At 57.9% G+C, this 26,279-nt stretch overlaps 2 protein-coding genes across 5 annotated transcripts; one reads left to right on the top strand and one right to left on the bottom strand.

The window, feature by feature from the left end:
- Positions 1–9,323, top strand: Mcrs1 (microspherule protein 1). Of its 4 annotated transcripts, none has more exons than XM_006974399.4 (15): positions 1–108; positions 1,674–1,793; positions 2,257–2,395; positions 2,734–2,872; positions 3,412–3,570; positions 3,727–3,836; positions 5,059–5,167; positions 5,426–5,564; positions 7,373–7,448; positions 7,725–7,753; positions 7,856–7,948; positions 8,115–8,197; positions 8,334–8,421; positions 8,679–8,806; positions 8,915–9,323. In XM_006974399.4, the coding sequence occupies exons 2-15, from the start codon at positions 1,784–1,786 to the stop codon at positions 8,999–9,001; spliced, it is 1,389 nt and encodes a 462-aa protein (XP_006974461.1). In that variant the 5' UTR covers positions 1–108; positions 1,674–1,783; the 3' UTR covers positions 9,002–9,323. The 4 variants fall into 4 exon arrangements, with proteins under 4 accessions (XP_006974461.1, XP_042120462.1, XP_076412855.1 ...); XM_042264528.2 differs by lacking the exon at positions 1–108 and adding an exon at positions 295–514; XM_076556740.1 differs by lacking the exon at positions 1–108 and adding an exon at positions 390–436.
- Kcnh3 (potassium voltage-gated channel subfamily H member 3) lies at positions 9,314–26,279 on the bottom strand. Its single transcript, XM_015993131.2, has 15 exons — positions 26,150–26,279; positions 24,621–24,854; positions 24,146–24,280; positions 23,178–23,311; positions 22,508–22,751; positions 21,982–22,139; positions 21,685–21,892; positions 18,497–18,793; positions 18,085–18,284; positions 17,425–17,674; positions 13,953–14,170; positions 11,946–12,277; positions 11,171–11,277; positions 10,330–10,406; positions 9,314–10,244 (listed from the first exon to the last, which is right to left on the bottom strand). The coding sequence occupies exons 1-15, from the start codon at positions 26,223–26,225 to the stop codon at positions 9,642–9,644; spliced, it is 3,273 nt and encodes a 1,090-aa protein (XP_015848617.2). The 5' UTR covers positions 26,226–26,279; the 3' UTR covers positions 9,314–9,641.

Genomic DNA, 26,279 nt, shown 5'->3' with positions numbered 1-26,279 from the left:
CCCCGCCCCCGCAACCCGGAAGTAGCTGGTTCTCACGGAAGCCGGCTTTGGCCCTGCGGCTGCTGCCGTCGCCGCGGAGACATTGTTGGAGCTGGCAGCCTAGGAATGGTGAGACCTCGCGGTTCGTCCCCTGGTGGTCCGAGTCGAGCTGGGGTGGGGTGGAGCTTCACAGTGTGCCGCGGGGCGCGACGCCCCCCCCCCGAACAAGATTTGGGGCCCCGCCCCGGGATCGCCCGGAACGATCTGCGCATGCGTGAGTCTGACCGGGCTAGCCGCTGGCCTGCGGCGGTGCGCATGCGCAAAGGTGACATGCTGGAAGTGGTGGCGGGGGGGGGGGAAGCATTGGCCGGGAGTTGGTCCCGGCTCGCTCCCTACAGCCGCTGCGGCTCAGAGCCGGAGCGCGAGCGCGTGGTGGCTGGCGTGTCGGTGCAGTACTGTGAGCTGCAGCGCTGACTTAAATGCCCACTCCTCCCCAGAGTCCCCGAAGCAGACCTGGGCCGCTCCCTCACCTCGGGTGGGCTCTCGCGGGCGGAGGAGGGGCGGAGGGGCGGGAAGGAGGGCAGAGACACGGCCCCAGTGGCTGGTGGGACTGGGCACCTTCGCCCTCCCCGGGGGGGGGCGGTGCCCGCGGCCCCCCCCAGCCGTCCGGTTTCACTCCGGAGCGGGGCGAGCAGCGATCGTCCTCACGGGCAGAGCCGGAACTTTGCGCTGCGAGCCCCCCCCCCCCCGTCCGGCCGTCCCCCCCGCCCCGCGTCCGAAGGGGCGGGGCCTGCAGACAGCCCACCAGGAAGTCTGCACCTGAGTTTGTTTCCCTTGGGTTGGAAGCGGCTCTTCCAAGGCGGTGGGGATGCATTCACACAGTTCCCACACCACTTTTTAATCTTTTGAAGGTACCACCCACTTAAGCAAATCTGCAAGTGGAAGTGGGGGGAGGGGTGCAGTGAGGCACGGGCTGCGGCCTGGGACCTGGCAGAGGGGTTGTGCTGCTGATGTGAGCGGGCAGCTGAAGGAAAAACGTGAGCCGAGAGTCCCTTGGCCCTTTCTACTTGACGGTCAGGATGTTTCCTTTGGGACCCGCTGGTGAAATGACAGGGGTCTAGACCTGAACCTAGAATGTCTTCTGTCTGCAGCCTTTATCATACTCTCCAAGGTCTCACTGACGTCCACACAGCTACTTTTATTTTTGTTTTTATTATTTGAATCAGGGTCTCACTTTGTAGCCCTGGCTTGCTGGGTAGGCCAGGTTGGCCTCAAACTCGAGAGAGATCCACCCGCCTCTGCCTCCCGGTCCTGGGATTAAAGGTGGGAGTCATCAGGCCAGGTAATAGCTGCTGCTGAAGCGTAACTGAAGGTGGCGCTTTACGCCCCTTTCCACCACAGCCGCCCTCCCTACCTTAGGAGCTAGGGAACAGGAGCAAGTCTAAGGAAGCGGAGAGTAGGTTTGGCCCTTAGAAACCTCAGCCTGGGCCGGGCGGTGGTGGCGCACGCCTTTAATCCCAGCACTCGGGAGGCAGAGCCAGGCGGATCTCCGTGAGTTCGAGGCCAGCCTGGGCTACCAAGTGAGCTCCAGGAAAGGCGCAAAGCTACGCAGAGAAACCCTGTCTCGAAAAACCAAAAAAAAAAAAAAAAAAAAAGAAACCTCAGCCTGAGAGAGCCTTATTTCCCCTTTGCAGACTCTCTTCTCGGCGTCTCAGCTCACTTGGTCAGAATCCTTGGATGAGCCTGTGGGACCTGTCCTCCTAGCCCTGTGGTTTGGAGCCAGCGGCTTTGGGACAGCGAGAGGATGGACAAAGGTAGTACGAGGCCAGGCCAGTCCCCAGATGCTCGGGCACCAAGCACCAAGGACCCCAGCCCGGGCCTTTCGCAAGTGTCTTTCGGTCCTGGCTGGGCATTGCCCCTCCCCCCGGGCCAGCACCACCCATGCAGCTCTTGGCAGAGCCACAGCTGACTGACTTTGTGCCGAGCTGCTGCACGGTGCAGTTTGATGGCAGAGGGAGCAGTTAGGGCCAGAGCCTGGTGTGTCGGCGTCACCAGTCTGGCCTGAGCACCACGTGCTCCACGACAGGACGCTTTGCAGCCCTGGGGGAGCTGCCCAGCATGGGAGGCCTGCGCCGGATACATCTGGATGGCCTGTGCCAGATACATCTGGATGGCCAAGGAACTCTCACCTTAAAACCTCAAGCCTCAAGGAGGCGGAAGGGACTGGCAAGGAGGAGGGCACTTGGGAAGTTTGAGTTCACACTTTCTTTTTTCTAGATTCCCAGGGGCTGCTAGATTCATCCCTGATGGCATCAGGCACCGCCAGCCGTTCAGAGGATGAAGAGTCCCTGGCGGGGCAGAAGCGAGCCTCCTCCCAGGCCCTGGGCACTATCCCTAAACGGAGAAGCTCTTCCAGGTAGTCTGGGTTCAGAGGGGCTGGGAAGGGGAAGGCATGTGGGATTAGGTACCACGTGCCTTCACCTTTGTTGGGAATGGCCATCTGAGCCTGACCTTTTCCTCTCCTTTCCCTGCTGGTCCCTCCACGTGGTACTGAGGACAGGGAGAGAGGTGACCAGCCTCTGTCAGGGCTACAGTCTCTAGTCTGTCATCTCAGGACTCGGGTTTGGTTATTCCCTGTCCACTGTGCCAGGCACTGGTGGGAAGTGGAGGCAGCTGGACAGCAGCTCCCACTGGGAAGCTGCTCTCTGGAGGTTGGGTGGGGACCGGCGGCTGACAGTGCAGGACCTCCGACAGGTTCATCAAAAGGAAAAAATTTGATGATGAGCTGGTAGAGAGCAGCCTGGCCAAATCCTCTACCCGGGTGAAGGGAGCCAGTGGAGTGGAATCAGGCCGCTGTTCGGGGAGCGAGCCCTCCTCTAGTGAGAAGAAGAAGGTAAGGAACTGGGTACGGCATGGGGCCGGGGAGTGCTGGAGTGTGTGCTTCCCCAGACAGATGAGGCTGGGGGGGGACCCAGCCGTCCCAGCCCCACTCTGGATCCCTCCCTCCTGTCTTGCCTGCTCCCTTTCCTGCAGCTCTCCCTCTGCCAGTGCATCCTGTATCACATTCGGTGTGGGAGGCAGGGAGCGTGTATCTATTCTGGGAGCAGACAGCTTGTTCCCAGCTTTGCAGGGTGTAAAAATAACCCCCAGGTGGCAATGCTCTGGCCCCAGACAGTGCACCAGCCAGAGTAGTTCCCTGGTATCCTCCCCACCCACCTCCATTCTCAGCCCGAGGGTACCACAGCAGAGAGAAGACCCCATCTGGTCAAGAGTTATGGAGAAGTGATCTGCTGGGGGTGGGGATTGGAGAGCTGAGCTCTCGGCGTGGCTGCTGCTCTGTCTCTGAAGCGGCTGTCGCGGTGTGTGCGCAGTCGGTCTGAGGCCGGCTTTCTGACCCCAGCTCTGAGTTCACTGTGGTCGTCCTGCACCCAGGTGTCCAAGGCCCCCAGCACCCCTGTGCCGCCCAGCCCCGCCCCAGCCCCTGGACTCGCCAAGCGTGTGAAGAAAAGCAAACAGCCGCTTCAGGTGACGAAGGACCTGGGCCGGTGGAAGCCCGCAGATGACCTCCTACTCATCAATGCCGTGCTGCAGGTAGTTCACCCACCGACCCCACCGTGGGCCTGGGGCTCCCTTCTCCCCTGCCCCCCGAATCCCAACCCCCATACTAGCTTAGGAGGATCCTGTGGCTTCCGAGGGAAGGACTCTTCCCAGTGCTGAGGCTGGGGCAAACCAGTCTCGGTCTTGCAGACCAATGACCTGACGTCCGTCCACCTGGGTGTGAAGTTCAGCTGCCGCTTCACCCTCCGCGAAGTTCAAGAGCGTTGGTACGCCCTGCTCTACGACCCTGTCATCTCCAAGTGAGTGGGCGGCTCCGGCAGAGGGAGGGGCTGGGGGCCACCCAAACTTGGAACTGGGTACAGGTCGGCCAGATTCTACCAGGGCTCAAAGGAGGGGCTTGGGAGGCAGGGCTGGGGGCCTTGTGTCCTCTGGGATAATTGGGGACCTGCCAGGTTTTACAGAGACGCTCCTTCCTTTGGTTCCTTCTAGAGAAACAGCAGAGTCTGAAGGTAGAGAAAGTGGCGTAGGAAACAATTGCCCACAAATGGCCAGGAGCCCCAAGTCCACCATTGTGTCACCCCTGGACTTTGCCACAATGGCCTCTCACAGTTCCTTATATGAAGAGGAACTGAGCCCCTAGTACTCAGGAGGCAGAGGCAGGTGGATCTCCGAGTTCCAGGACAGCCAGGGCTCCACAGAGAAACCCTGCCTTGGAAAACAAACAGACAGAGAGACAGACAGAGAGAGAAAGAGAGAACTGGAACAAGAGCCCCAAGACCCTTCTAGTGTCAGCAGAGTTTCAGATAAGCTCACACACATAAGCAGCAAACTCCTCCTCGGTCACTAATTCAGGGTCCTCAGTGCTGGGTTTGGTGCTGAACGCCCAGCTCTCCTCCTCCACAGCCCTGCCACCCGCCCACGTAAGCCGTAGCCATAGCCCAGAGACACCAGGAAACAGGTTGGCCTCGGCATGAGGAAGGGAGCGGTGGGCAGTGCTTAATGAGTGGCAGGCAGCTTAGCCGTGGGCCGAGGAGGGGCTGGAAGAGGCCTGCAGCTGATCCCAGGAGACCTCTCGGACCCAGGCCTCTTTCCTGTTGGCTTGTTTGGAGCCCAGGTCTTCCTGTGTATACCTGGCTGATTTGGAGCTTATCTGTAGCCCAGACTGGCCTTGAACTTTGAGCAATCCTCCTGCCTCCATCTCCTGCAGGCTGGAATTACAGGCATGTGCCACCACACTTGAGTCTTTAGAGACTATGACTTCCATTTAGTGAATTGCCTCTTCATTCATTGGGATATAGATGAAATCTTATTAAATAAGAAACACAGAGCCAATGCAGAGATGAAAGCCCAAGAGGTCAGAATAATAGCCCTGGTGCTGTGCTAAGCCTCAGGATATTTCTACCAAGGACCTCTAGGCTTAGGAGCTCTAAGTCCCAAAGGCTTCTTGGTTTGGGGAGCAGGAAACCCAGATTATTTGACTCCCTCCTTCCAGCTCTGCCCTTCATTTCTTTCCATGCGCAGGCTGGCTTGCCAGGCCATGAGGCAACTGCACCCAGAAGCCATTGCAGCCATTCAGAGCAAGGCCCTGTTCAGCAAGGCTGAGGAGCAGCTGCTGAGCAAAGTAGGATCGGTAAGGTTGAGGACTTGGACAGGGTACAAGCTGGACCACTTGGAAAACCACCAGCAGGGAGTCTTGCCTGCCCCGTCTGTGGTCTGCACACACATGCAGATGAACACATCTGTAGGGCCTTTGTGATGGGTCTTGGGAGAAACCATGCCTGGCCCCCTGGGTGACCCTTGCTTCTTCCAGTTCCTTTGGAGGGTTTGGGGACAGCAGTGGGGTGGGATGAGAAAACCCTGGCATGAAGAGCCTATTTCTCGTCTCCAGACCAGCCAGCCCACCTTGGAGACCTTCCAGGACTTGTTGCACAGACACCCTGATGCCTTCTACCTGGCGCGTACGGCCAAGTCTCTGCAGGCCCACTGGCAGCTCATGAAGCAGTATTACCTACTCGAGGATCAGACAGGTAACACCCCAGGAGCTGCAGCGTGAGCAGCCAGCTGCTGAGGTGTGAGAGCGTGTGTGAGGTGCTGAGGGCACAGTGTCCTCCTGTGTTAGAGCCACCGGTGCCTGCCAGTGTCCTCTTCACCTCAGCTTGCAGAAAAACAGCAGCACTGAACCTGCTCCTTAGAGAGCTGCAGGGCCTTTGGCATCATGGGAAGGAAGCCAGCTTGCTTGGCCTCCTGGGCCACAAGTCTAAACAGCAGCTATTACTACTTCTTGTTCTAGGGTCTTCTGTCTTTTCTTGACATCTTTTGCCATCACATAAACAAGATGTTAGCGTGTTATTTATAGGTAGCATTAAAACTGGAGCAAGCCGGGCATTGGTGGCGCACGCCTTTAATCCCAGCACTCAGGAGGCAGAGCCAGGCGGATCTCTGTGAGTTCGAGGCCAGCCTGGGCTACCAAGTGAGTTCCAGGAAAGGCGGAAAGCTACACAGAGAAACTCTGTCTCGAAAAACCAAAAAAAAAAAAAAAAAACTGGAGCACACCAGGAGTGTCGTCTCTGCTCACTCTTCCCCGTGTTGGGACCGACAAAAGGACTCCTTTAAAGTTGCCCTGTCAGCATCTGCACCCCGCTCCAGCGCCTTGCACCAGGGAGTCTGTGTTGTCGGGGGGCTTAGGCCGAGGACTCCCCAGGGACTTCATAGCTGGGCCCTCATCTTTCTTCTTCCCCAAGGACTGGAGTGTCTGCTGCCACCCCCTCATCCTCTAACTCCCTTCTCTGGGGTCAAGTGTAGGACAGCCGTCTGGGCAGGCTGCGGGAGGCTGCAGGAGGCTGGTGACCCAGGGGCTGGCAGAGGCACACTCTTCTTGCCCGAATCCACCGCCTGCGGCAGCGTGCACCGCTCCGCCATAGCTCCTCACATGGGAAAGTCAGTCCTTCACTGCATTGGTGCTCCTGCAGCTCTGGTTCCAAACCACAGCCTCCTGCAGGAGGATTGTAGACGGTCCGTCCGTCCGTCCGTCCACTGGCTTTCGTGGGCCCGGGGCCTTGCTGCCTGCCTTGCCCGTCACCGAATCCTCACGGAGAACATTTGCTACGTGACATTCACTTTTATTGTTTTAAACCCAGCTTGTCTTTTGTTTGTCAAGACAGGGTTTCTCTGTGTAGCTCTGGCTGTCCTGGAACTCACTCTGTAGACCAGGCTGGCCTTGAACTCAGAGATCCGCCTACCTCTGCCTCCTGAGTGCTGGGATTAAAGGCGTGCGCCACCACCGCCTGGCAAGATTTTTTTTTTTTTTTTTTGAGTCATGGTTTTCCACAGCCCAGGCTGACCTCCTGCCTCCATCTCCCAAGAACTGGGATTCTGGGTTTGTGCCACCAGACCCTGCTTCTTCTGTTGTCGTTTTGGAAATGGTTCTATTCACTGAAAGCTTATCTTAAGGTTATATAATTTTTTCCTCCAAGAGACTCTGTGTGGGAACTTGTTTCTCGTTGCTTAGAGCCGGGTGTCCCTAGGATCAGCCGCTTTCCTTAGCCGCAGGTTAGTCACACGTCTCGTCATGGGTTTCAGACTTCATGAGTGAGCCTGCCATGTCCCACAAGCCCATGCAGGTCAGCTATGGTTCCCTCGTCTTGAACCACCTCTGTCCCAAGTTAGGTGGCAGGGTGCCTGTGTCAAGTCAGAGCCCCCGACCTGGGACCGTTCCCTCTGGCTCTGGCTCCAGAAGGCTCTGTCTGTCCTGGCCCCTGGCTCTCAGCTCCCCCGGCTGTCGTGGGCCGCCGGGGGACCAGGAGTCCACATTCACACTCCTCTGTTGTTCGTTCAGTGCAGCCGCTGCCTAAGGGGGACCAAGTGCTAAACTTCTCTGACGCAGAGGACCTGATTGACGACAGTAAGCTCAAGTGAGTGCCTGGAGAGGGGTGGCTCCACTTTGACGGGCACACCGGGCTGCCCAGCAGACACAGCTTCAGTTGCAGCTGCTGGGCCCAGCCACCCTGCTGCACCCTCTCCTCTGGGGGCCGCTTCAGCTCACTGCCTTCCCCTTTCCCTACCCCAGTCCCAGGGCTAGGCCAGTGCGTAAACAACTCCTGAGCCCCTTGGCTGAAGGGCCTGGGGAGCCCTAGTGGGCCGGGCCCAGGGCCTGATAGTGGGCCTGATTCATCCTTTTCACCACTCAGGGACATGCGAGATGAAGTCCTGGAGCATGGTAAGTCTGCCCTGCTGGGGACAGTGGGATTGGGCGCTCTTGTGAACTGGAGGGACCAGTTGAAGGGGCTGGTGACGTCACTGTCTCTTCACCTCCCCTCAGAGCTGACGGTGGCTGACCGGCGCCAGAAACGGGAGATCCGGCAGCTGGAGCAGGAGCTGCATAAGTGGCAGGTGCTAGTGGACAGCATCACAGGTGAGGAGCCTGGGCCCCGGGAGGTGGCTCCTCCTTGGCATCCTCTGTCCCGGTGAGCCCTCTTCTTGCCTATCTGGGCATGCCGTTTGCTAAGCCCATTCCCTGTCTCCCCCGCCCCAGCTCAGGGCTGGGATTTTCTGCTTTGCTGACCCTGCTCTCCTCTCAGGCATGAGCTCTCCAGACTTCGACAGCCAGACTCTGGCAGTGTTGCGGGGCCGCATGGTGCGCTACCTGATGCGCTCTCGTGAGGTAAGACACCCTGCTGCCTAGGCTCCCTCCTCGGTTGTCCCTTCTCTGCCCAGTCCTTGTTTTCTCATCTCCCTGGCCTGTGTGGGGCTCCTGCCCTCCTTCCCTATGCCAGCCCTCACCTCCACCATTTTCCCAGATCACGCTGGGCAGAGCAACCAAGGACAACCAGATCGACGTGGACCTGTCTCTAGAAGGTCCAGCCTGGAAGATCTCCCGAAAGCAAGGTATACACCCTCCTGCCACTCCAGCAGAGAACAGTGGGGGACATCCAGCCTCTCACTGGCCTTTCCAGCCCTGGGCCGTGTGGTGTGCCTAGAGCACCCTCATGGACTAGTGAGGCAGGCTCACGGAGTTGGTGCTTTGAGAGCTCTACCCAGGGGTCTCAAACGCCTTGAGTCCTCATCCCAGGAGGCGGAGGGGCACTTAGCCCTCTCTTCGGTTGTCTCCATCTTGTCGTTCCTTTCCCTTTCTGTCTCTATAGGTGTCATCAAGCTGAAAAACAATGGTGACTTCTTCATTGCCAATGAGGGCCGGCGGCCCATCTATATTGATGGCCGGCCTGTGCTGTGTGGCTCCAAGTGGCGGCTTAGCAACAACTCTGTGGTGGAGGTGAGTTGGGGATGGAGAACGCCAGGGTGTGTCGCCTGGTGCGTGATAAACTAGTCCATGGATGTCCTTTGCCACCTCTGCACTGAGCTGTCCTTCTCTCCTGCCCAGATCGCCAGCCTGCGATTCGTCTTCCTCATCAACCAGGACCTCATCGCCCTCATCCGGGCTGAGGCTGCCAAAATCACACCACAGTGATTTTGCCCGGGTAGCAGAAACCAGGGCATTCTCTGGCCTCAGTTTCCCCTGTCATTCCAGCTCCCTTGAGCTGGGAACTCAGGCTCCTGGAGAACCCTTCCACCCAGAGGGGGTGGTGGAGGCCCAACTGCTGGCCCATTGATTTGAGCCTTTGAGGCAAGGTGGGATCACCATGGGGAGCCAGGAGAGGCTGGGACCCCTGTGCCTCCCCAGAGCCAGAGCCCCACCATTGCCACATCACTCCTGTGTCTCCTTGGATCAGCTTTAGACTCCTCCTTTTTGGTTTTCTTTTTGTAAATAAAAAGCACCACGTTCCAAAGTAGTTTCTTTTATTTTTTATGTTTTTTAATATAAAAAACATGAGGACAGGTGGAGACAGGCACATGCAAGGAATGGCAGACCCCTCCTTGTCCTCAGGCCTCTGCCCCCATCTGGTGGAGGGGAACAAGCAGGTCAGTGGAGCAGAACCTGTGGACCCCTCCCTCGTCTGGGGCCTGCCTGAGGCTCCAGCTCACCCTCAGGCTGGGCTAAGCTTCCCCACTTCTCGGGCTCCCTGCCCTGAGCCAGCGGGCAGTGTGCAGCTGTGAGGCGAGGCGGAGCCCAGGTTGGGGGGTGAGTGCAGTCTCGATCTCCACAGCACTCAGACCCCTGTGCCTTCTTCCTGGCTCCACTGGACTGTGCCGGGACCGTGGCAGCCAATGAGCACCATCTCTAGGCTGTGGGGATCCCAGGGCAGGGCCCGGCTTCCTGACCCCGGAGGGGGCTCTCCAGTACTGGTAGCCTCAGCCTGGCTCACAGGTGCTGGGGTCCCAGTCCTAGCCGCTTCCTCAGAAGGAGGGGGTGATGCTGGGGTGCTCGGCTCAGAGCAGAGGTCTCCAGAGCCAGGGGGCTCCGAGTCTGAGGTGGAGGTCCATAAAGCTGTGGCGCGAGGCCAAGGGGAGCTCTGAGATGCAGGGGGGCCCCATGGCCAGGGTGCCATGAGGGGAGGAGGGTGCCCTGGGCGAGGGTGCGGCCAGGTCCCACTCAAGACAGAACCTGCGGGGGGCTGCAGGCAGTAGGAGGGTGCCCCGGTGTCCACACGCAGGGGCTGGAGGAGCCCAGAGGCAGTGGCCGGGCACGGCCCCTCTCCTGATGCCCCGGGACACTGGCCTTCCCCTTGGGGCGCCAAGATGAGGTGCACGGCCTGGCGGAGTGACTGCAGCCCCTCCCGCATCTGCAGCACCTGTTCAGACAGCTCCACCACCTTCGGGGGAGAGGTCACAAGGTCAGTTGGGCAGCCATCTCAGCGGGGCCTGCCCTTCCCTCCCGGCTCCCATCTCCCCACCCACCGCCTGCCGCAGCTTGTCCAGCGTGTCCGCGCTCCTTGTCTCACTGGGCCCCGAGGGGACGGTGAGCAGGCCACTCTCTGTGGAGAGGATGGGGTTATCAGCCAGAGCTGCTAAAAGATGGACGGACGGTGTAGGATCCAGGCCTGGCCTCTGAGAACACTGACCTGGCTCACCCAGCTCCCTTCTGGCCTTGGTCGAGTTGTCCAGTTTTGCCTAAATTTTCAGCAGCATGAAAACCCTCCCAGCAGCCCTGCATAACACTGCCCAGCGCTCACCTCCCTGCCGGAAACTGTCCCTGTGTGGGACAGGGTGAAATAGAGTCTCGGAGCTCTCAGATCTACGAAGCCAAGGCTGGTCCTGAGCTCCGTCTGCCTCTACCTCCCTAGTGCTGGCATTATGGGCATACACCACTATGTCTAGCTGGAAGTTGTTCTTTGCATCTGTCTCTCATTCTGTCAGAGGATGTGCTGTCCCTCTGTCCACTTCCCAGGCTGCCTGTCTTACCCAGCCAGCTTCAACCCTGTCTTTTCCAGCCCTCTCTCCTCCCAATCAGGCAGACACGTGCTAAGGGCGTCGGGAACATTCTCTAATTAACATGCACGACAACCCATTTTACAGACAGGAAGCAGGACCCAGACGCCGGCCGAGTTTATACTGTTAGAAGGCTGGCAGGGCAGGCATCCAAGTCATGCATCACAGTCACCACCAGCCCAGCCCGTGAGGGCATCCAGGCAGGCTGCCCCTGCCAGTTCCTCTAACACCAGGCTCAGACACCACAGTGCTTGACATCTGTGAGGAAAACGGGGTGTCCACCAACACTCTCTGTCCCCCAGCCCAGTACCTTGTCCCGGAGAGGGGCTGCTGCTACATTCTGGGCCAGACTGACCCACTCGGAAAGAGAACTTGTGCTGGTCAGAGCCACAGCCATCCTCAATGCCATCTACGACCCTATGGACCCAACAAACCAACAAATCAGACGATGGGCAGCCACCGTGGTGTCAGGATGGGATGTTCAGTGTTCACCAGCTGCAGAAGCTCGGGACTAGCTGGGGGACCTGGACACCCTGAGAAGCTAGCACACGGTCCCCTTTCCTAGGAGCTTGCATTTTAGCTGAAGAGTAAACTGGAATAACAAAACAGCAAGAGTTCAGGGTAAGCCACCCCCTAGTGGGTAGTGGCTCGGCAGAAATCAGGGAAGGCTTCTCGGAGGAGATGGGCTTGGCCCCTGAAGGCTGGGTGGATGAAGATGGAAGGATGGGCGCTGGAGGGATGCCCCTGAAGTTAAAAGCCTGTTCTGTTCATGCAGAGAACTCACATACAACAGCTCACAGGACCACCTGGGGCCCAATGCCCTCTGCTGGCCTCTGTGGGTACCTGCACTCAAGTGCACAGTCCCCTGCCTCCCCCCATTAAAAATAAAATCTTTTTTTAATATGAAAATATGAAGCCAGGCATGGTGGACATATGTAGTCCCAGCACTCAGGAGACAGAGGCAGGAGGGTCTCACAGTGGAGGACAACCTGGGTTACGCAGTCTCAAAATTAAAAATGGCCGACACCCAGGACGGGGTGCCTAGCTGTGCCTCTGTCCTGCCGTGAAGTTCAGGGCCCGCTCACCTGGGGCTCAGGTCTGGGGGTACATTCCATGGCATGGGGGGCAGCCGCAGCCCATCGAGGGTCCGTGGGTGAGCAGAGGGGCCAGCCTCGGGCTTCAGAACCCCTGCCCTGCTTGGCCGCCCTCTGCCACCTAGACGTGGTCTGGGTGCAGTTCGACGTGGGGACAGTAGTTTGGCAGCTGAGGAGGAGGAGGTGCAGCCAGGGGACAGCAGGGGACTGGAGGGCTCATCCGCTGGGGCTGGTGAGACTGTGTGTCCCTGCTCCCCATCCGTCTCCTTCTCCTCCAGGGTGGACATCAGAGTGTTGTCACCGCTCAAGGAGCTGGTATCCACCTGGGGACAGAGGGGACAGGGATTCAACATGGATGGCCCAGTGTCTCACCACCTACCGAGGCCCAGGAAAGAACCCAGGCAGAGGAAAATGGCCAGGCGGAAGTAACCAGCTGCACTGTGCCATGACGAAATCACCAAGCCATGGAGAGAATCACCCCCAAACTCCACCCATATGTGGATATAATGCCTGTCTACGTGGTCCTTCCGACTAACAGGACTCTACAGTGCGTGCTAGTGATAATCTGAGGCCTCTGTGGTGGTTCAAGCGAGAGATGCCCCAACAGTCTCAGGCATCTGAACAGCTGGTCTCCCTCTGGCTGATGGCACTTTGGGTGAGGTTTAGGAGGTGTGGCTTTGATGGGTGAAAGTAGGTGGGCTTTGAGAGGAAAAAGGAAAGTCTCGACACCTTCCACTTCACTCTCTCCACTTCCTGTCTGGAGTGAAGATGTGAGCTTCCTGCTCCTCCGCCACGCTTGCTGCGTGGTCCCTCTGGAACCGTGAGCCCAGACAAGCCCTCCTTCCTTCTGTAAGTTGCCCTGGTCATGTTTTGTCAACAGGAAAGTAACTAATACACCCTTGGGACATGCTATTTAAGGAGAAGGGGCAAGGGCCTCCACAGGGCCCTATCCAGCAGTGGGCTCCAGGGCCGATGCCAGTCTCTGACCACCCTCCATCTGCAGCTTACAGGGTTCTGCAGCGTAGTGGCCACACGTGGTTCCCCTCACAGTGGGCTTTGTTCTGGTCAGAGCCCAGTATGTCAGGTAGGACAAAGCTGGACTGGCTTGTTTTTGTTTTGTTTTGTTTGTTTTGTTTTTTGAGACAGGGTCTCTTTGTTATGTAGCCCTGGCTGCCCTGGAACTCATTACATAGACTGGGTTGGCCTTGATCTTACAGAGATTCACCTGTCTCTGCCTTCTAAGTGCTGGAATTAAGGAAATGTGCCTGGGCTCGAGAGATGGCTCAGAGGTTAAGAGCACAGGCTGCTCTTCCAGAGGTCCTGAGTTCAATTCCCAGCAACCACATGGTGGCTCACAACCATCTGTAATGGGATCTGATTCCCTCTTCTGGTGTACATGAAGACAGAGTACTCATGTACTTTAAATAAAAAATAAATCTTTAGCTGGGCGGCAGTGGCGCACGCCTTTAATCCCAGCACTCAGAAAGCAGAGCCAGGCGGATCTCTGTGAGTTCAAGGCCAGCCTGGTCTACAGAGCAAGATCCAGGACAGGCACCAAAGCTACACAGAGAAACCCTGTCTTGAAAATCAATCAATCAATCAATCAATCAATCAATCAATCAATCTTTGAGAGAGAGGTGTGCCACTAAGCTGTGGCTTGGACTGACACAGTGATGTGAAAGGGCTGAGTGTGGATTCCTGCCCTGAGGCGGTGTGTGTGTGTATGTGTGTGTGTATGTGTGAGTGTGAGAGTGTGTGTGTATGTGTGTGTGTGTATGTGTGTGTATGTGTGTGAGTGTGTGTGTGAGTGTGAGAGTGTGTGTGAGTGTGTGTGAGAGTGTGTGTATGTGTGTGTATGTGTGTGTGAGTGTGTGTGTGAGTGTGTGTGTGTGTGTCTTTCACACAAGCCCACACTTCCCTCTTTATTCCCCCAACTTTGTTCACTTCCTCTGCTCCCTGACACCCCAGCCCCTCCACGCACACACCCGGCACCCTCACCTCTGCAGAGACTCCCCCAGCCCCCAGGTTGTAGCTGAGCTCCCCTCGGAGGCCACGGCTAAAGCGTGGGGCAAACTCCGGGTACAGGGCAAGGCTCTCGTGCAGCCCGGCCAGCTGCAGACACTGGAGGACGCAGTACGTCAGCCCCTTCACGTCGGCGTTGGCCTTCACCACCTGCTCCCGCTGGGGCAGCTCACAGCCGATCAGATCACCCTTCCCTGAGGAGAAGCAGCCAAGGTTAGCAAGTCACTAGGGGAGGGGAGACGGGCTGTGGACTGAGCTGATAGAGAGAAGCATGAAAGCCTGGCTGTGGCGTGATCCCCAGTCACTCACACACACACACACACACACACACACACACACACACACACACACACTTGGGTCCAGGCCCTCAAACACTTGAAAGGGCTGAAACCTCTGCATCTAAGTAGGATGTCATCAACTCCTGTGGTTTGCAGACAGGTTGTTAATTAGACTCCCCTGGGGAAATTATAGCAGACTGTCCAGGCCCTGGCCTGACTTGATTTTCACAATCTGGTTTTCTTAACGGCCCACGGGTGGTTTGGATGCGGCTGGTCCATGAACCAGTACCCGTTTAGCGCCCTGCGCGGCATGGTGAAACCGTCAGGTGGCTGGGCTGCCATTGTCCTGGTCTGATCTGCCTGCTTCGCCCCGTGGGGTGGGCAGGGGAGCGCCTTCATCTCACAGGGAAGGGTTTTCCGGTGCTAGGCTCAGAACTACCTGGCTGACAGCAACTATAAAATGACTCTGACTCGTGTCCTGCAGGATGCTGGGTCGGGGAGGGTCTTAGATTCACACCCCAGGTCTGTGGCCCTGGTGGAGAGGGTCGAGTGAGTCGATGTTGGGGAAGCACCGGACAGGACCGACCAGAGGACTCACTTCCTTGATTTCCTCTCTCTTGGTCCCACATGCTCATCCCCCGGGAAAAGGCAGCTCGGCCCCTGTCAGAGCAGCCAGGTGACTAGAAAGAGAGGAAGGGACCAAGAGAGGTGGCTGCCAGTCAGCACCCAGAGAGCCCAGAGGCCTCTAAATGTCCGTGGGGATTTGCTCATACGGGAGTGCAGAATGCACCTCACTTAAGTTTTCTGTTCTTGGCTCAAGGGCCCCTGGATCCTTTGAGAGCCGTGTGGATTACAAAGAGATATTTTAAGGAGGGAGCTGTGTTTTGTGTCACCTGAAATAAGATAGGTGTCATTTTGTCCTCATCAAAGAAGCGACAGAAAATGAGAACAGGACTAAGGACAAAGCCAATGGCAACCAGAGACCTGCCGCTGGCACCTGGGCCACAGCCTCCAGGCTCAGCCCATCCAATTGCCATCCTCTACCAGAGGTCTCGGAGCACTTGGCTGCATCCCAAACAGGTTGGGGCCAGAACCACTGCTGTTGACTCCGGGGCCAGACTCATCTCGCCAGGAGCCAGCTGGATGCACCTGAATACCCAGCTGAAGAGGCAGGTGGGAGGCTGGGGCAAAAGCTGAGCAGAAACCAGGTCACAGCTGGGCACATGTACTCCCAGCTCTCAGAGGCTAAAATAGGAGCCGGCAAGTTCAGGGCCAGACTGGACGGCACAGCCCACACAGAACAAGACGCGAAGTGCTCCAGCAGGATCGGAGCCAGGCACTCATGCGGTCATTCGGAGCGTCCCAGGGACCACCTCGACAATTCTGCTCTCACTAGTCTGTGGCTGTCACACTTCGTCTTTCCACCTTCCTAATTTATCCAGCTCGGTTCCTCAAGGGTTCCCAGCCACACCTGCCCCTCGGTTCCTCAAGGGTTCCCAGCCACACTCGTGTGGTACAACTCTATTTTCCTTATTTATGTATTCTTTTGTTTCCCTTCTGCTTTTTGAAACAGGGTTTCATTTATCCCAGGCAGAGTTCACTATGTAGCTTAGGGTGATCCTCCTGCCTCTACCTCCCAAGCGCTGGGATTACAAGCATGTGTCTCCACACCTGGCCTTAGGTCATGCTGGGGGTTTGAACCCAGGGTCTGTGCTGGCTGGACCAACCCTGCACTCACTAAGCTGCATCACAGGGCTTGCCTGTCTGCCTTCTTCCCCCCCCCCCCCCCCCCCCCCCCCCCCCCCCCCCGCTTCGATTCCCCTCTCTCCCACACTGCACTTCTCTTTCGGACGGTCTGGCTATGTTGCCTAGGCTGGCTTACAACTCCTGGGCTCAAGTGATTCTCCTGCCTCAGTGTTCCACCTGGCTTGGACTCCAAGCATGTGCCATGCTACCTGGCCATGACTCCCTTTTCTCAGTTCCAGTACGAACTGCGTCTAGGCTCAGAAGCTGCATCACGATGGAAAGAGCTAAGGCTTTCACAGTCTGCCATCTTGTTCCGGCTCTGAGGCCCCTGGTGGTATTTCTCTCTTCCACCCTCCTCCTCAAGGAGGTGGCAATGAGCACCAGGAGCTGCTGGGATGTCCAGTGTCACACCACTACCTTCTGTGTTCTTCTGCGTCCCACCCCAGAGTTCCGGCTGTCCCCAGAGCAAGGACTTGATCGTGACCTGGTCATCTCCTCCCTTCCACCTGGGATGTGAACCCGCCCGGATTATCCAGGCTGGTCTGGGTTCCTTGCCCTCCAGGGTTGCCCCCGAGAGCCTCCCACACCTGCCCAGCTCAGCTCCTTTACTGGCTTTTCCTTAGCGCAGGCCTGTGCTTCCCAGAGCTCTTGGATGTGCTTTCCTGGTACCCCGGGCCCTCCTGAAACACTTCCCTTTTGTGGCCCTCGCTCTCCCAGGGCACCTGGCAGACCACGTAAGAGATTTAGTCAGGCAGCCGGGTCCCAGCGCCACCGGCCGACACCTGGCTGCCTCGCGGTCCTGTGCTCCGTTCCCTTCTGTGTGAAATGGGAACGATAATGTCTCTGTAACGCTTTCTGTGGGTTTCCAGAGTCTTGGCGTGGAAGGGCTGGGCAGACCGTCCTCTGTGAGACTCTTGTGCTTAGCACTGTCCCCTCTACAGAGGTGACCCCACGCCCTCATTTGGGACACTGACGTCTCACGTCCCCTCTTTCTTCAGCCACAGGAAGAAGGGTGTGCTCTGCATCTGAGTGAGTCTGCCTGGCATGCAGAGGCTGGGCTCCGCTGTCACACATCTGGGCTTCGGGCCTGCTGTGTCCTGCCCTCTTTCTACCCCCCTAGAGTGCTGTCCTTTGCACTTTTCTCCACTGCTCCTCCATCCCATCATGCACTGGCTCTCCTTCAAAGCCAGACTCCTCACTGGCCTCATCCTAGGAAGAGCCTCCCTCCGGGTTGCCGTCTCCCCGGACCTTGTGGTCACTGACTCATCTTTGCGCTTCGTCTGGGACTCTGGTTGCTTCTGACTCCAACCTGCCTGTTTCTCCCCTCAGTGGCTCTGTGTGCACCCCGTCTCTGTTTCCCGCCCCCCTGCAGAATTCCCTCGACACAGACGCCCCCAAGCACCCTTCCCCCCCCTCACACAAACCTAGAATGGCAAGCACGGTGCCACCTTTGAGGACCTCCATGGAACCCGAGCAGACAAAGTAGAGGGCCTGGAGAGCATCGCCTTGGTGAATGAGGTACTCGCCGGGTGTGCAGAAGGCAGGCCTCAGCGCCAGGGACAGCGCCCGCAGGCAGCCGCGGCTCGCCGCCTCGAACAGGGGCAGCTGCAGGACCTCCTTGTGCAGATGCATGGCGATGTCCGCCCGAAGCTCATCCGGGAGACTCTGCAGCAGCTGGAGGCAGGCGGTAGGGGAGAGTTAGGGGAGCAGAGGAGGAGGCCCCTTCCAACCAGCTCCTCTCCACCACTTCCAACCTCAGGAGCAAGGAGGGAAACGGAAGGAGGCCTGAGCCTCCTGGACAGCACTAGGGCGCGCAGGATGCAGTCCATGGGAGAAAGCTCTTGGCAGCCCTCTCCTCCCTGCCCCTGGCCTCAGACTCCGACGTCCGTGAGCACAGAACCCACAGACCCAACTAGGGTTCTGCTCTGTCTCGTGTGTGGGCGCTGTCCCTGCAAGAGAACCGGGAAAAACCACACTCCTGCGTTTCCTACCCACCCACGCCTCCGCTCCTAATCGTTGAGACCAGGCACAAACCCCTTGAGGAAGCAAAAGTCTAGAAGGAGGCGCCCCGGAGGCCACCACACCTCAGTGGTGTCGATGCCGTTGTTCACAGCCCAGGTGGCTTGGAAGTACTCAAGCATGCGCTGCTTGAGGGGCTTGGGGATGCGGTGGATGCGGATGTAGTCTCGCAGGTCCCGGGTGCGGCTGTGGTACAGAAAGCGGCGAGCATACATGCGCTGGATGATGGCCGTCACGTTCCCAAACACCACGGCATGCATCAGGGCTGGGGAAGAGTGGAGAGTTAGGGTCACCTCCAGGCCTGGCTAGCAAACCTGGCCTCTGCTCCCTGCCCGTCCCCATGTTCCTAGGTGGGGTGTGTGGGTGGGCATCTCTCCCAGCCCTGGACTGGTGGACCGCCCAAAGAACCTCGAGTTCTGGGGACCCTGAGAGGGGTCGGCACACAGGGGTCCAGAAAAAGCCACAGCCCAGCCTCACCTCCAATAAGCATGGTGCAGATGGAGAAGATCTTCTCGGTGTCTGTGTTAGCGGACACATTGCCGAAGCCCACACTGGTAAGACTGCTGAGCGCGAAGTAAAGGGAGGTGATGTAGGCGCTGCGCAGGGACGGGCCACCCAGAAGCTCCAGCCCGGTCCCGTTGGCTTCGCCGCCGCCGCCGCTGCCGCTCCTGCTGCTGCAGTTTTCACTCTGGCCCGAGGTGTTCCCTCCATCTGAACTCTGGCTCACCAGGTAGTAGGGGGTCTCCAGCCTGCGCGCCAGCTCCTGCAGCCAGCCTGGGGAGGGGAGGGGGGGCTGAGAGAGCAGGACCGGACCGGTCTGCTGCTCTGAGGATACAGGTGTGCTAGCCGGCACCCTGAAAGCGGGGAACACGCAGATGCAGGCCCACCCCTGTGGCTTCGGCCACCTTTTCTCCTCTTTGCTAACACAGCACATCCTTATCCATCCCTTCGACTCTCAGCGGGACGGCACGGGAGACAGGCTGCCAGGCTCCACAGCTGGATCCTGTTGGTGCCCTGGGGAGAGGAAGGAGAACCACACCCATTTCTCCAAGGCTGCTGTCGATCTCGCATCCAGCAGGAGGAGAGGGGTGGCCCAGAGGCTGGGGGTAGGAGTGAAATCTCACTGCATTTAGCCTCAGCCTGGTCCCCAAGTTTGGATGGCTGAGGCTGCCTCCTCTGTCCTGTCCCGCTCACACTATTTTTTCTCTGTCCAAGCCACCGCGTACTGAAAACCCTGCCCCTGTCCATCCAGCCATGCCCTGACCCTCAACCTCTCAAACCACTCAGTCTCACATGTGCTGTCACCAACATGGATGTGTGCACATAGGCCACTGAGGTGCCGCACATGCCCCACACCAGGCAAGGGCACACATGCAAACACTACAGATGCCCAGTCACCACCGTGCCCACTTGCACTGAAAAGGCCTATGTGTGCTTGAAAGACTAATGACCACAGGTGACTGGGCACTGGCACATGGGCAGGGCTGGGGACACACTTGTACACAGATGAATCATATACACCTGCGTGCTCACACAGGCATGTACGCTCACACCCAGAAACCCTCCCAAAGAGACTTCCTCGCACACACAAGGCCGGGATGGCTAAACTTATCCAGTCTTCTCTGGACACGGGAGAAGAGCAAGTGCAAGTTCACAAGGTCAGCACACAGACCCTGTGCCACACTCCCCCAGCCTGTTTCTGCACGTGGCCCCTCCTCCCATCCACACCCATCCCCCAGTGGCTGAGTGCACACAGCGGCAGGGCCCCAGCAGAGGGGCAGAGGTGTCCTGGAGGACAGGAGCTACACCAGACAAGAGCCACAGGACGGGGTTAAGCCACAGGGCCGCTGGGCAGGGGCTCAGCAGCTCCCTGGAAGAGGAGATCCGTGATACGTGTGCTTAACCTTAAAAGATAGGGAGGGCATTTTTTAAAAAGCCTGCCTGCTCTCTCTCTCTCTCTCTCTCTCTCTCTCTCTCTCTCTCTCTCTCTCTCTCTCCCTTCCTTCTTTCCTTCCTTCCTCCCTCCCTCCCTTCCTTCCTTCCTTCCGTATGAGCACATGTCATGGTGTGCACGTGGAAATCAGAGGCTAACTCCTCCTACCACTTTGGCCCTGGGGAGCGAACTCCGGGTTGCCAGGCTTGGAAGCAAGCGCCTGTACTCACTGAGCCATCTAGTGTGGACTCAAGACCAAGGGGGACTGGATCAGTGGCCGAGAATGGGGTTCACCTGGGAATTTAACGCTTCAGGGCCGCTTGGAGGTGAGCTGGAGACAGGGTTGGGGTGGTTGCTGACCCCAGAGCTGCCTGTACTACAGACTCCCCCTGGGAAAGGCAGGTGCCAACGAGCTGGAGTGTCCCTGTTTCCACATGCTCAGCAACTAGCGGGCTCAGGGGAGCCGCCAGGTGGGTCCTCTGGGCACACACCGTCTCCATGCGCCTGGCGAGGAGAAGGTTCACAGGAGCCTCAGCATCTCTCGGGGAACCGATCAGAGCAAGCTCTAAGACTGACGGGTGACCCCACTGAGGTCACTGGAAACGAGAGGTCACCCAAGCAGCTGGAAACTCAACAACTGTGGGTTGCTGAGAAGCTGACGGGGGGGGGGGGGGGCTGGAAGTGTGGAAGAAAGGTGTGCTCAGGCTGGGGTGCGCCCGACGTTAGAACTGGCTGGAACAGGACGGTTAAATGAGGAGGGTGAGAGCTGTGCCTTCCTCATGGCGGCAACATCATGGGCTGGCGGAGGGGGGAGGCAGATAAAGCCTGTCTGGAGTATCTGGGACCTGGAGGGGCCCAGCCCAGGGCCACACCTCACACAGCAGGAGTGTGTGTGGCTGGCTGTGAGGGGCTATGGCCTTGCTGGGTTCCGGCCCGAGACAATCACCACAACCTTGTGGGTGCCGTGGGAGGTGAGGGTGGCAACGCACAGCAAGAGTTGAGATCGAAGCCGGGCGTTGGTGGCGCACGCCTTTAATCCCAGCACTCGGGAGGCAGAGCCAGGCGGATCTCTGTGAGTTCGAGGCCAGCCTGGGCTACCAAGTGAGCTCCAGGAAAGGCGCAAAGCTACACAGAGAAACCTTGTCTCGAAAAATCAAAAAAAAAAAAAAAAAAAAAAAAAAAAAAAAAAGAGTTGAGATCGAGTGGGCGGTGAGTGGAAGGAGGAGCCGGAGCAGTGGAGGTGAAGGGAGGAGGGGATGCTGGGAAAAAAAAAAGCTGCTTTTTAGGCTCAGGGAAAACGCGGATTCAGATACACATGAAAGTGGAGGTGACAAAGGGGGCAATGGCCTGGAGAACCCATGGGGACAAGCTTCGACGAAGGTGGCATCATAGGAAGCCGTGAGGCCAGCAGGTCTTTGCCTTCCACAGAGAGCAGGCAGGCAGGCTTTTAAAAAAAAAAAGCCCTCCCTATCTTTTAAGGTTAAGCGCACGTATCTTCCTAAAGCCCTCCACAGCTGGGTAAGAGCTTGAGAAATGTGATCTAGGTCTGGCCATCGGGAGGGCCCTGTGGGTGACTGGGACTCCCCAGACAGTCACTGGGCTGTCCCCCCATGGCGGTGGCCATCACACACATGTACACCCTTCCTCTGACATTCCCACGTGCCGACGGTCACATCCTGGCCCCTGCCATCCTTTCTCTGGCAATGCAACCCTCCTCCTCAGCCCGCTGTACCGATCTCAGGCAGCTCGGATTCGCTGCTCTCGATCTCCTGTTGGCCGATGTAGAACCAGACGCAGGCCACCCAGTGGGCCAGGAGCGCGAACACAGCCATGAGCAAGGTGAGCACCACGGCGCTGTACTGGGAGTACCGGTCCAGTCTGGGCAGCAGGCGCAGGAGGCGCAGCAGCCTCACGGTCTTCAGCAGGTGAGCCCCGACGTACTAAGATGGGGGAAGGGAGGTCATCCCAGGCCAACGCTGGCCCTGCCTGTCTCAGCCCAAAGCTCACCACCCATCCCAGCCACACTGACCACGTTGACCTTGAAGGCGTGTAGTAGGTCAAAGGGCAGCGCGGCTATGACATCCAGCAGGAACCAGGTGGTGACGTAGTGGAGGCAGATGGACTTCGGGGCAAATACCACCTGGCCTGACTTGGACACGAATGTGGTACGAAAATTCAGCACAATATCTGTTGGGAAATAGGCGGGCATCAGTAGGATACAGCTCTTTCCCACTGGGCACCTACCTGTCCAGTGCTTGGTCCTGCCCCAGGACCTTCATATCAGTGGCCTCACTAAGCGTTGTGTAACTCTAGCAGGCGCACATGGTTTATACCCATTTCACAGAGGGAGAAACCAAGGCTTGCCAAGGCTATTCTCCGCTCAGGGCTCTAGAGCACTGCATGGCCAGAGATACCTTTGGAATATAGGATTGGCAAACAAGGGAGGCACTTGTGGGGCACTGGAAACCAAGCAAAGAATGGTCCCTCCAAAACCCCCCGGGGGGGGGGGGCGGCCCTGAGTGGAGCATCAGGCACACGTTACACATTACACATACCGAGGATGAAGAGAACCTCCACAGCCAGGTCACAGACACTAGGGGGACCACGGGCCGCACTGGGCTCCCGTGCGGTGCTCACACACACGCTGTACGGCACGGTGACAGCCACGTAGAGTGTGGCCAGCAGGATGAAGCCATCCCAGGTAGCTCTCAGGGCCCCACAGTGCAGCAGGATGAAGGGCGACTTCCGGACGGCAGCGACTTTATATTCAGGCAAATTTGGCTTTTCTCCAAACACTCCCTGAGCGAGGAGGGGCAGGTCCAGGTAGAGAAGAAAGGGTATGGGCAGAAGCTACGTCAGGAGAGTGTCGAGGCGAGCATTCATCTCCTTCCTCTCCCTGTACTCTCCAAGTGGCCCTGACATGGGCCTTATTTACAGGCCAGAAGGCTGAGGACAGGGAAGAGCCAACAACTTAGCAGAGGCCAAACAATTGCTTAGGAGTAGAGCCAGGATTGAACCCAGGACCGCACAACTCCAAAGCCAAGGAGGTCTTTTAGACCTCTGATGGGTCTAAAAGACATGACATATTCCCTCTCTCGGTTCCACCCGCAAAGGGCTGGCGGGACCTGAGTAGTTTCTGGGCATTCTCTCCAAGATGGCTTAGTTCCCCTCAGCCTGTCCTACCCTGTCCCCAACCCAAACACTGCACCCAGGTGCTCAGCCTACCTTATTGAGCTTGTGTTTGCCCTTCGGCTGCTTCTGCAGATGGCCAGAGAGGTGATAGAGAACAGCTCGGCTCCGCCGCCGATTGGCGTTAAAGCCTTTGCTTCCCGCCCGGCCATATCGGCGCCGGCCGCCACCTGCAGAAAAAGAGGGTCCCTGTGACGGTCAACTACAGGATGCTGGGTATAGGACACTAGCTGCTAGTCTGTGGACTGAGCCGGCTCGTTGACCCTTTTTTGTCTATTCAGAATGAGGGGTCAGGCATGCCTCACTTCACTGGGTCACTTGTCAATCAGAGCTGTGCAGTCCTAAGGATACTCAGGACACCAGTTCCAGGATCAGCTGCCGGTCGCGATCCAGCAAGACAAGAAAAGGAGTCAATGGAGAAAGTCCAGGAGAGGGAGTTTCTAAGAGGGTCTCAAAATGCAGAGCCAGTGGGACGCTGCCCGCAGAGGTGAGTTCTGAGAAGCCCAAACTGAAGATTGACACTTGAGAAGAGGCAGACCCCGGGGGTGAGTGAGGATAGAGCTGTGGGAGTGGACTGAACTCCCAGCATTCCCAGAGGGCAATGAGACCTCGGACCAGGGTCGAATGCCAGCTCTGTGGCCTGGAAAGCCTGGCCCAGCCCTTGGAGGGGGGTTTGCCCGGGGCTCGCCATCAGGCATGCTGTGGGGAAAGGGGCCAGGTGAGCCTGTGCGCAGCACCATTAGTTAACGAGGAAGGGGGGCTCCCTAGACACAGAGTTTGTTGGCTCAGTAACACTGATTCGACAACCTCAACTTGGTTTCAACTAGCCTGTTTGGACAAGATTCCCATCCCAGGATGTCAAACACAGCGCAGCACAGGCCACTCTGTCAGACAGAGTGGGACTCGGTGGACGCAGGAGGGGTTGGGGGTGTCGCAGCCCCGCCAGGGCCAGAGGTACCCAGTGTCCAAGCCTTGGCGTCTAAATCCACACATATAGCACCCACCTCTCTCCTTCCAGTTGTCAGGGCCTCCTCGGTTCTTGGTGTCGCTGATGTCCTTGTGAGAGACCAGGAAGAGGGCCACCTCCCCCTTCTCGTTTTTTATAGGTATCACATCCAGGAGACACCAGAATGGAAGCCCTAGGCGGCGAGAGAGAGACTTGACCACCTTCCATTCTCAACCCTCCTAAGGTGACAACAGAGCGTCCTGGGGAGGGAGCAGCTGTGTGGCTTCATTGAGGACAAGGCTTGGGAGAGGGGGCAACCGAGAGCAGACAGGACCGCCAGACACGCTGAGATGGGGGTGCTTCCCCCCCACTTCTGAATATGAGAAACTTAAGTAAGTGGATGCTGAGAGCAGACCAAGGATGATGATGGGGAGGAGGCAGGAGGACAAGGAAAAGCAGAGAGGCCGTGGAGTGGGTGCCCGGCCCACCGAGGTGACACTGACGGTGAGGCAAATTGGTACCATGGTGCTTACCGCTCTTCCGGTACAGGATCAGTTCAGCCTTGAATTCTTTGTGTTCATCCAGGGCCTTGCGGATCTGTTGGCGGACCAGCTCACTGGTGTCTGGTCCATAGAGGAAGGAGCAGGCACAGCCCCGCTGCATGACCTCAGCCCTGGAGAAGCCCGTGAGGTCACAGAAGCCATCAGAGCAGTAGACCACGGGGAAAAGCCCTGCCACCTGGGCGTTGCCCAGCACGAAGTTACTGTCTGCAAGAGAAACACCTCTCAGAGGAAAGCGTGAACTGAAGGGCACCTTCACCTACCAGCCTCGCTTTTCAAAATACCCGCAAAAACCACCAAAGGGTGGGTTTTATCATACCCCAGGGGTGCTGTGCGTACTGACTGGCCAAGACCTGTTTATGAATGAGACTTAAGCATCATCTGCGCGTCAGTATCCTCAAGGGTCAACTCCCGGCTGGATGTGTATGTGTGTTTGAAGATGGGCACGTGTCGATGCAGATTGTTAAATGCAGTCCTGCATGGGCCTTGTACCCTGGGGAGTGTGTCCTGAGCAGTCTGAATCAGGGGCGGGGTTAGGGAGTTCCCAAAGACTGCACCTGCTCTAGGCATCACCTCTCTTCCTGCCAGGCTCACCCACCCATTGGATAAGCAGGTTGGCTGTATGGCTCCTCCCCATGGAGACCCACTCGATCTAGGAATCTGTCCAGGCCACTGTCCAGCCTCGGCTGTATTTGCACCCTCCCTGCATGCCCTGGCTCAGGAACTAGTGAATGCAATCAAGAATGGGGGTGTATGCATAGTGATTGAACAGAGCCTGGAGCCAAGCATGTATTGGGGGAATCAGAGGTGCTGAATCAGCAGGCTTCAAGCCCAAAACAGATGGAGACGTCTGGGGTGGGGGGAGGGAGAGCTCAGTGATGAGTTCCTACCGGCTGTCTACAGCGGGGAACGAGGATGCTAGTTAGGACTGGGAAGCCCCACGGGCAGTGAGAGCGGGGAGGGACCCTGTTTTTGTTTCCCTGTGTTCAGAGCCCAGGAACCCAGAATCTGGGAGCTCAAGTTGCCTTTTCCAAACTTCCCTAGTCCTGATGGGAGTCCCCAAGCTCGTCTTTGGGGCTGGTGGGCATTCCAAGCGATGTGTTTAGGCTGTGCGTTGGGCTTGCACACACAGTATCTGCTGAATCCCGCCTACTCTATCTTGCTTTGCAAATCTTATTTCTAAATCTGGGTTTTGAGTCCTCTGCGCTGTCCACCGGCCCTGGTTCTGCACTTCACCCGACTAGGCCCTTGCAACAGCGCCAGGTCTGAGGAGGAGTTGGGCTATCGACTCATCCCGAGCCCCGCACCTAGGAACATCTATCTGCTAGCAGTGTTGACCCTGAAAACCTCCGGGAAACCTTTAGTGACTGGAAGGAAGGAGAGGATGGCCCCCAGCTTCAAGAGGGGCGAGGGAGAGGGGAGACCGGTGGGCGCCGAGCAGCAGGTGGCAGTTCGGACAGCGGACTACTCCCCGGAAGCTAGGGGGCTAGGGCCTGACTCACGCGTCCCGTCGAAGCGCGTGGCGATGGTGTCCAGGAAGGTGTTCTGCGGCGCCAGGAGCCCCCGCATGGCCGGCATCTTAGGCGGCGGTGGCCGCCCGCCCCATCCCTCCGGGGCGCGGGGACTCAGCGC

The sequence above is a fragment of the Peromyscus maniculatus genome, chromosome 20 (assembly GCF_049852395.1).
Source record: "Peromyscus maniculatus bairdii isolate BWxNUB_F1_BW_parent chromosome 20, HU_Pman_BW_mat_3.1, whole genome shotgun sequence".
NCBI lineage: Eukaryota > Metazoa > Chordata > Mammalia > Rodentia > Cricetidae > Peromyscus > Peromyscus maniculatus.
Note: the sequence above shows the minus strand (reverse complement) of the source record. Positions and strands in the feature narration are given on the sequence as shown.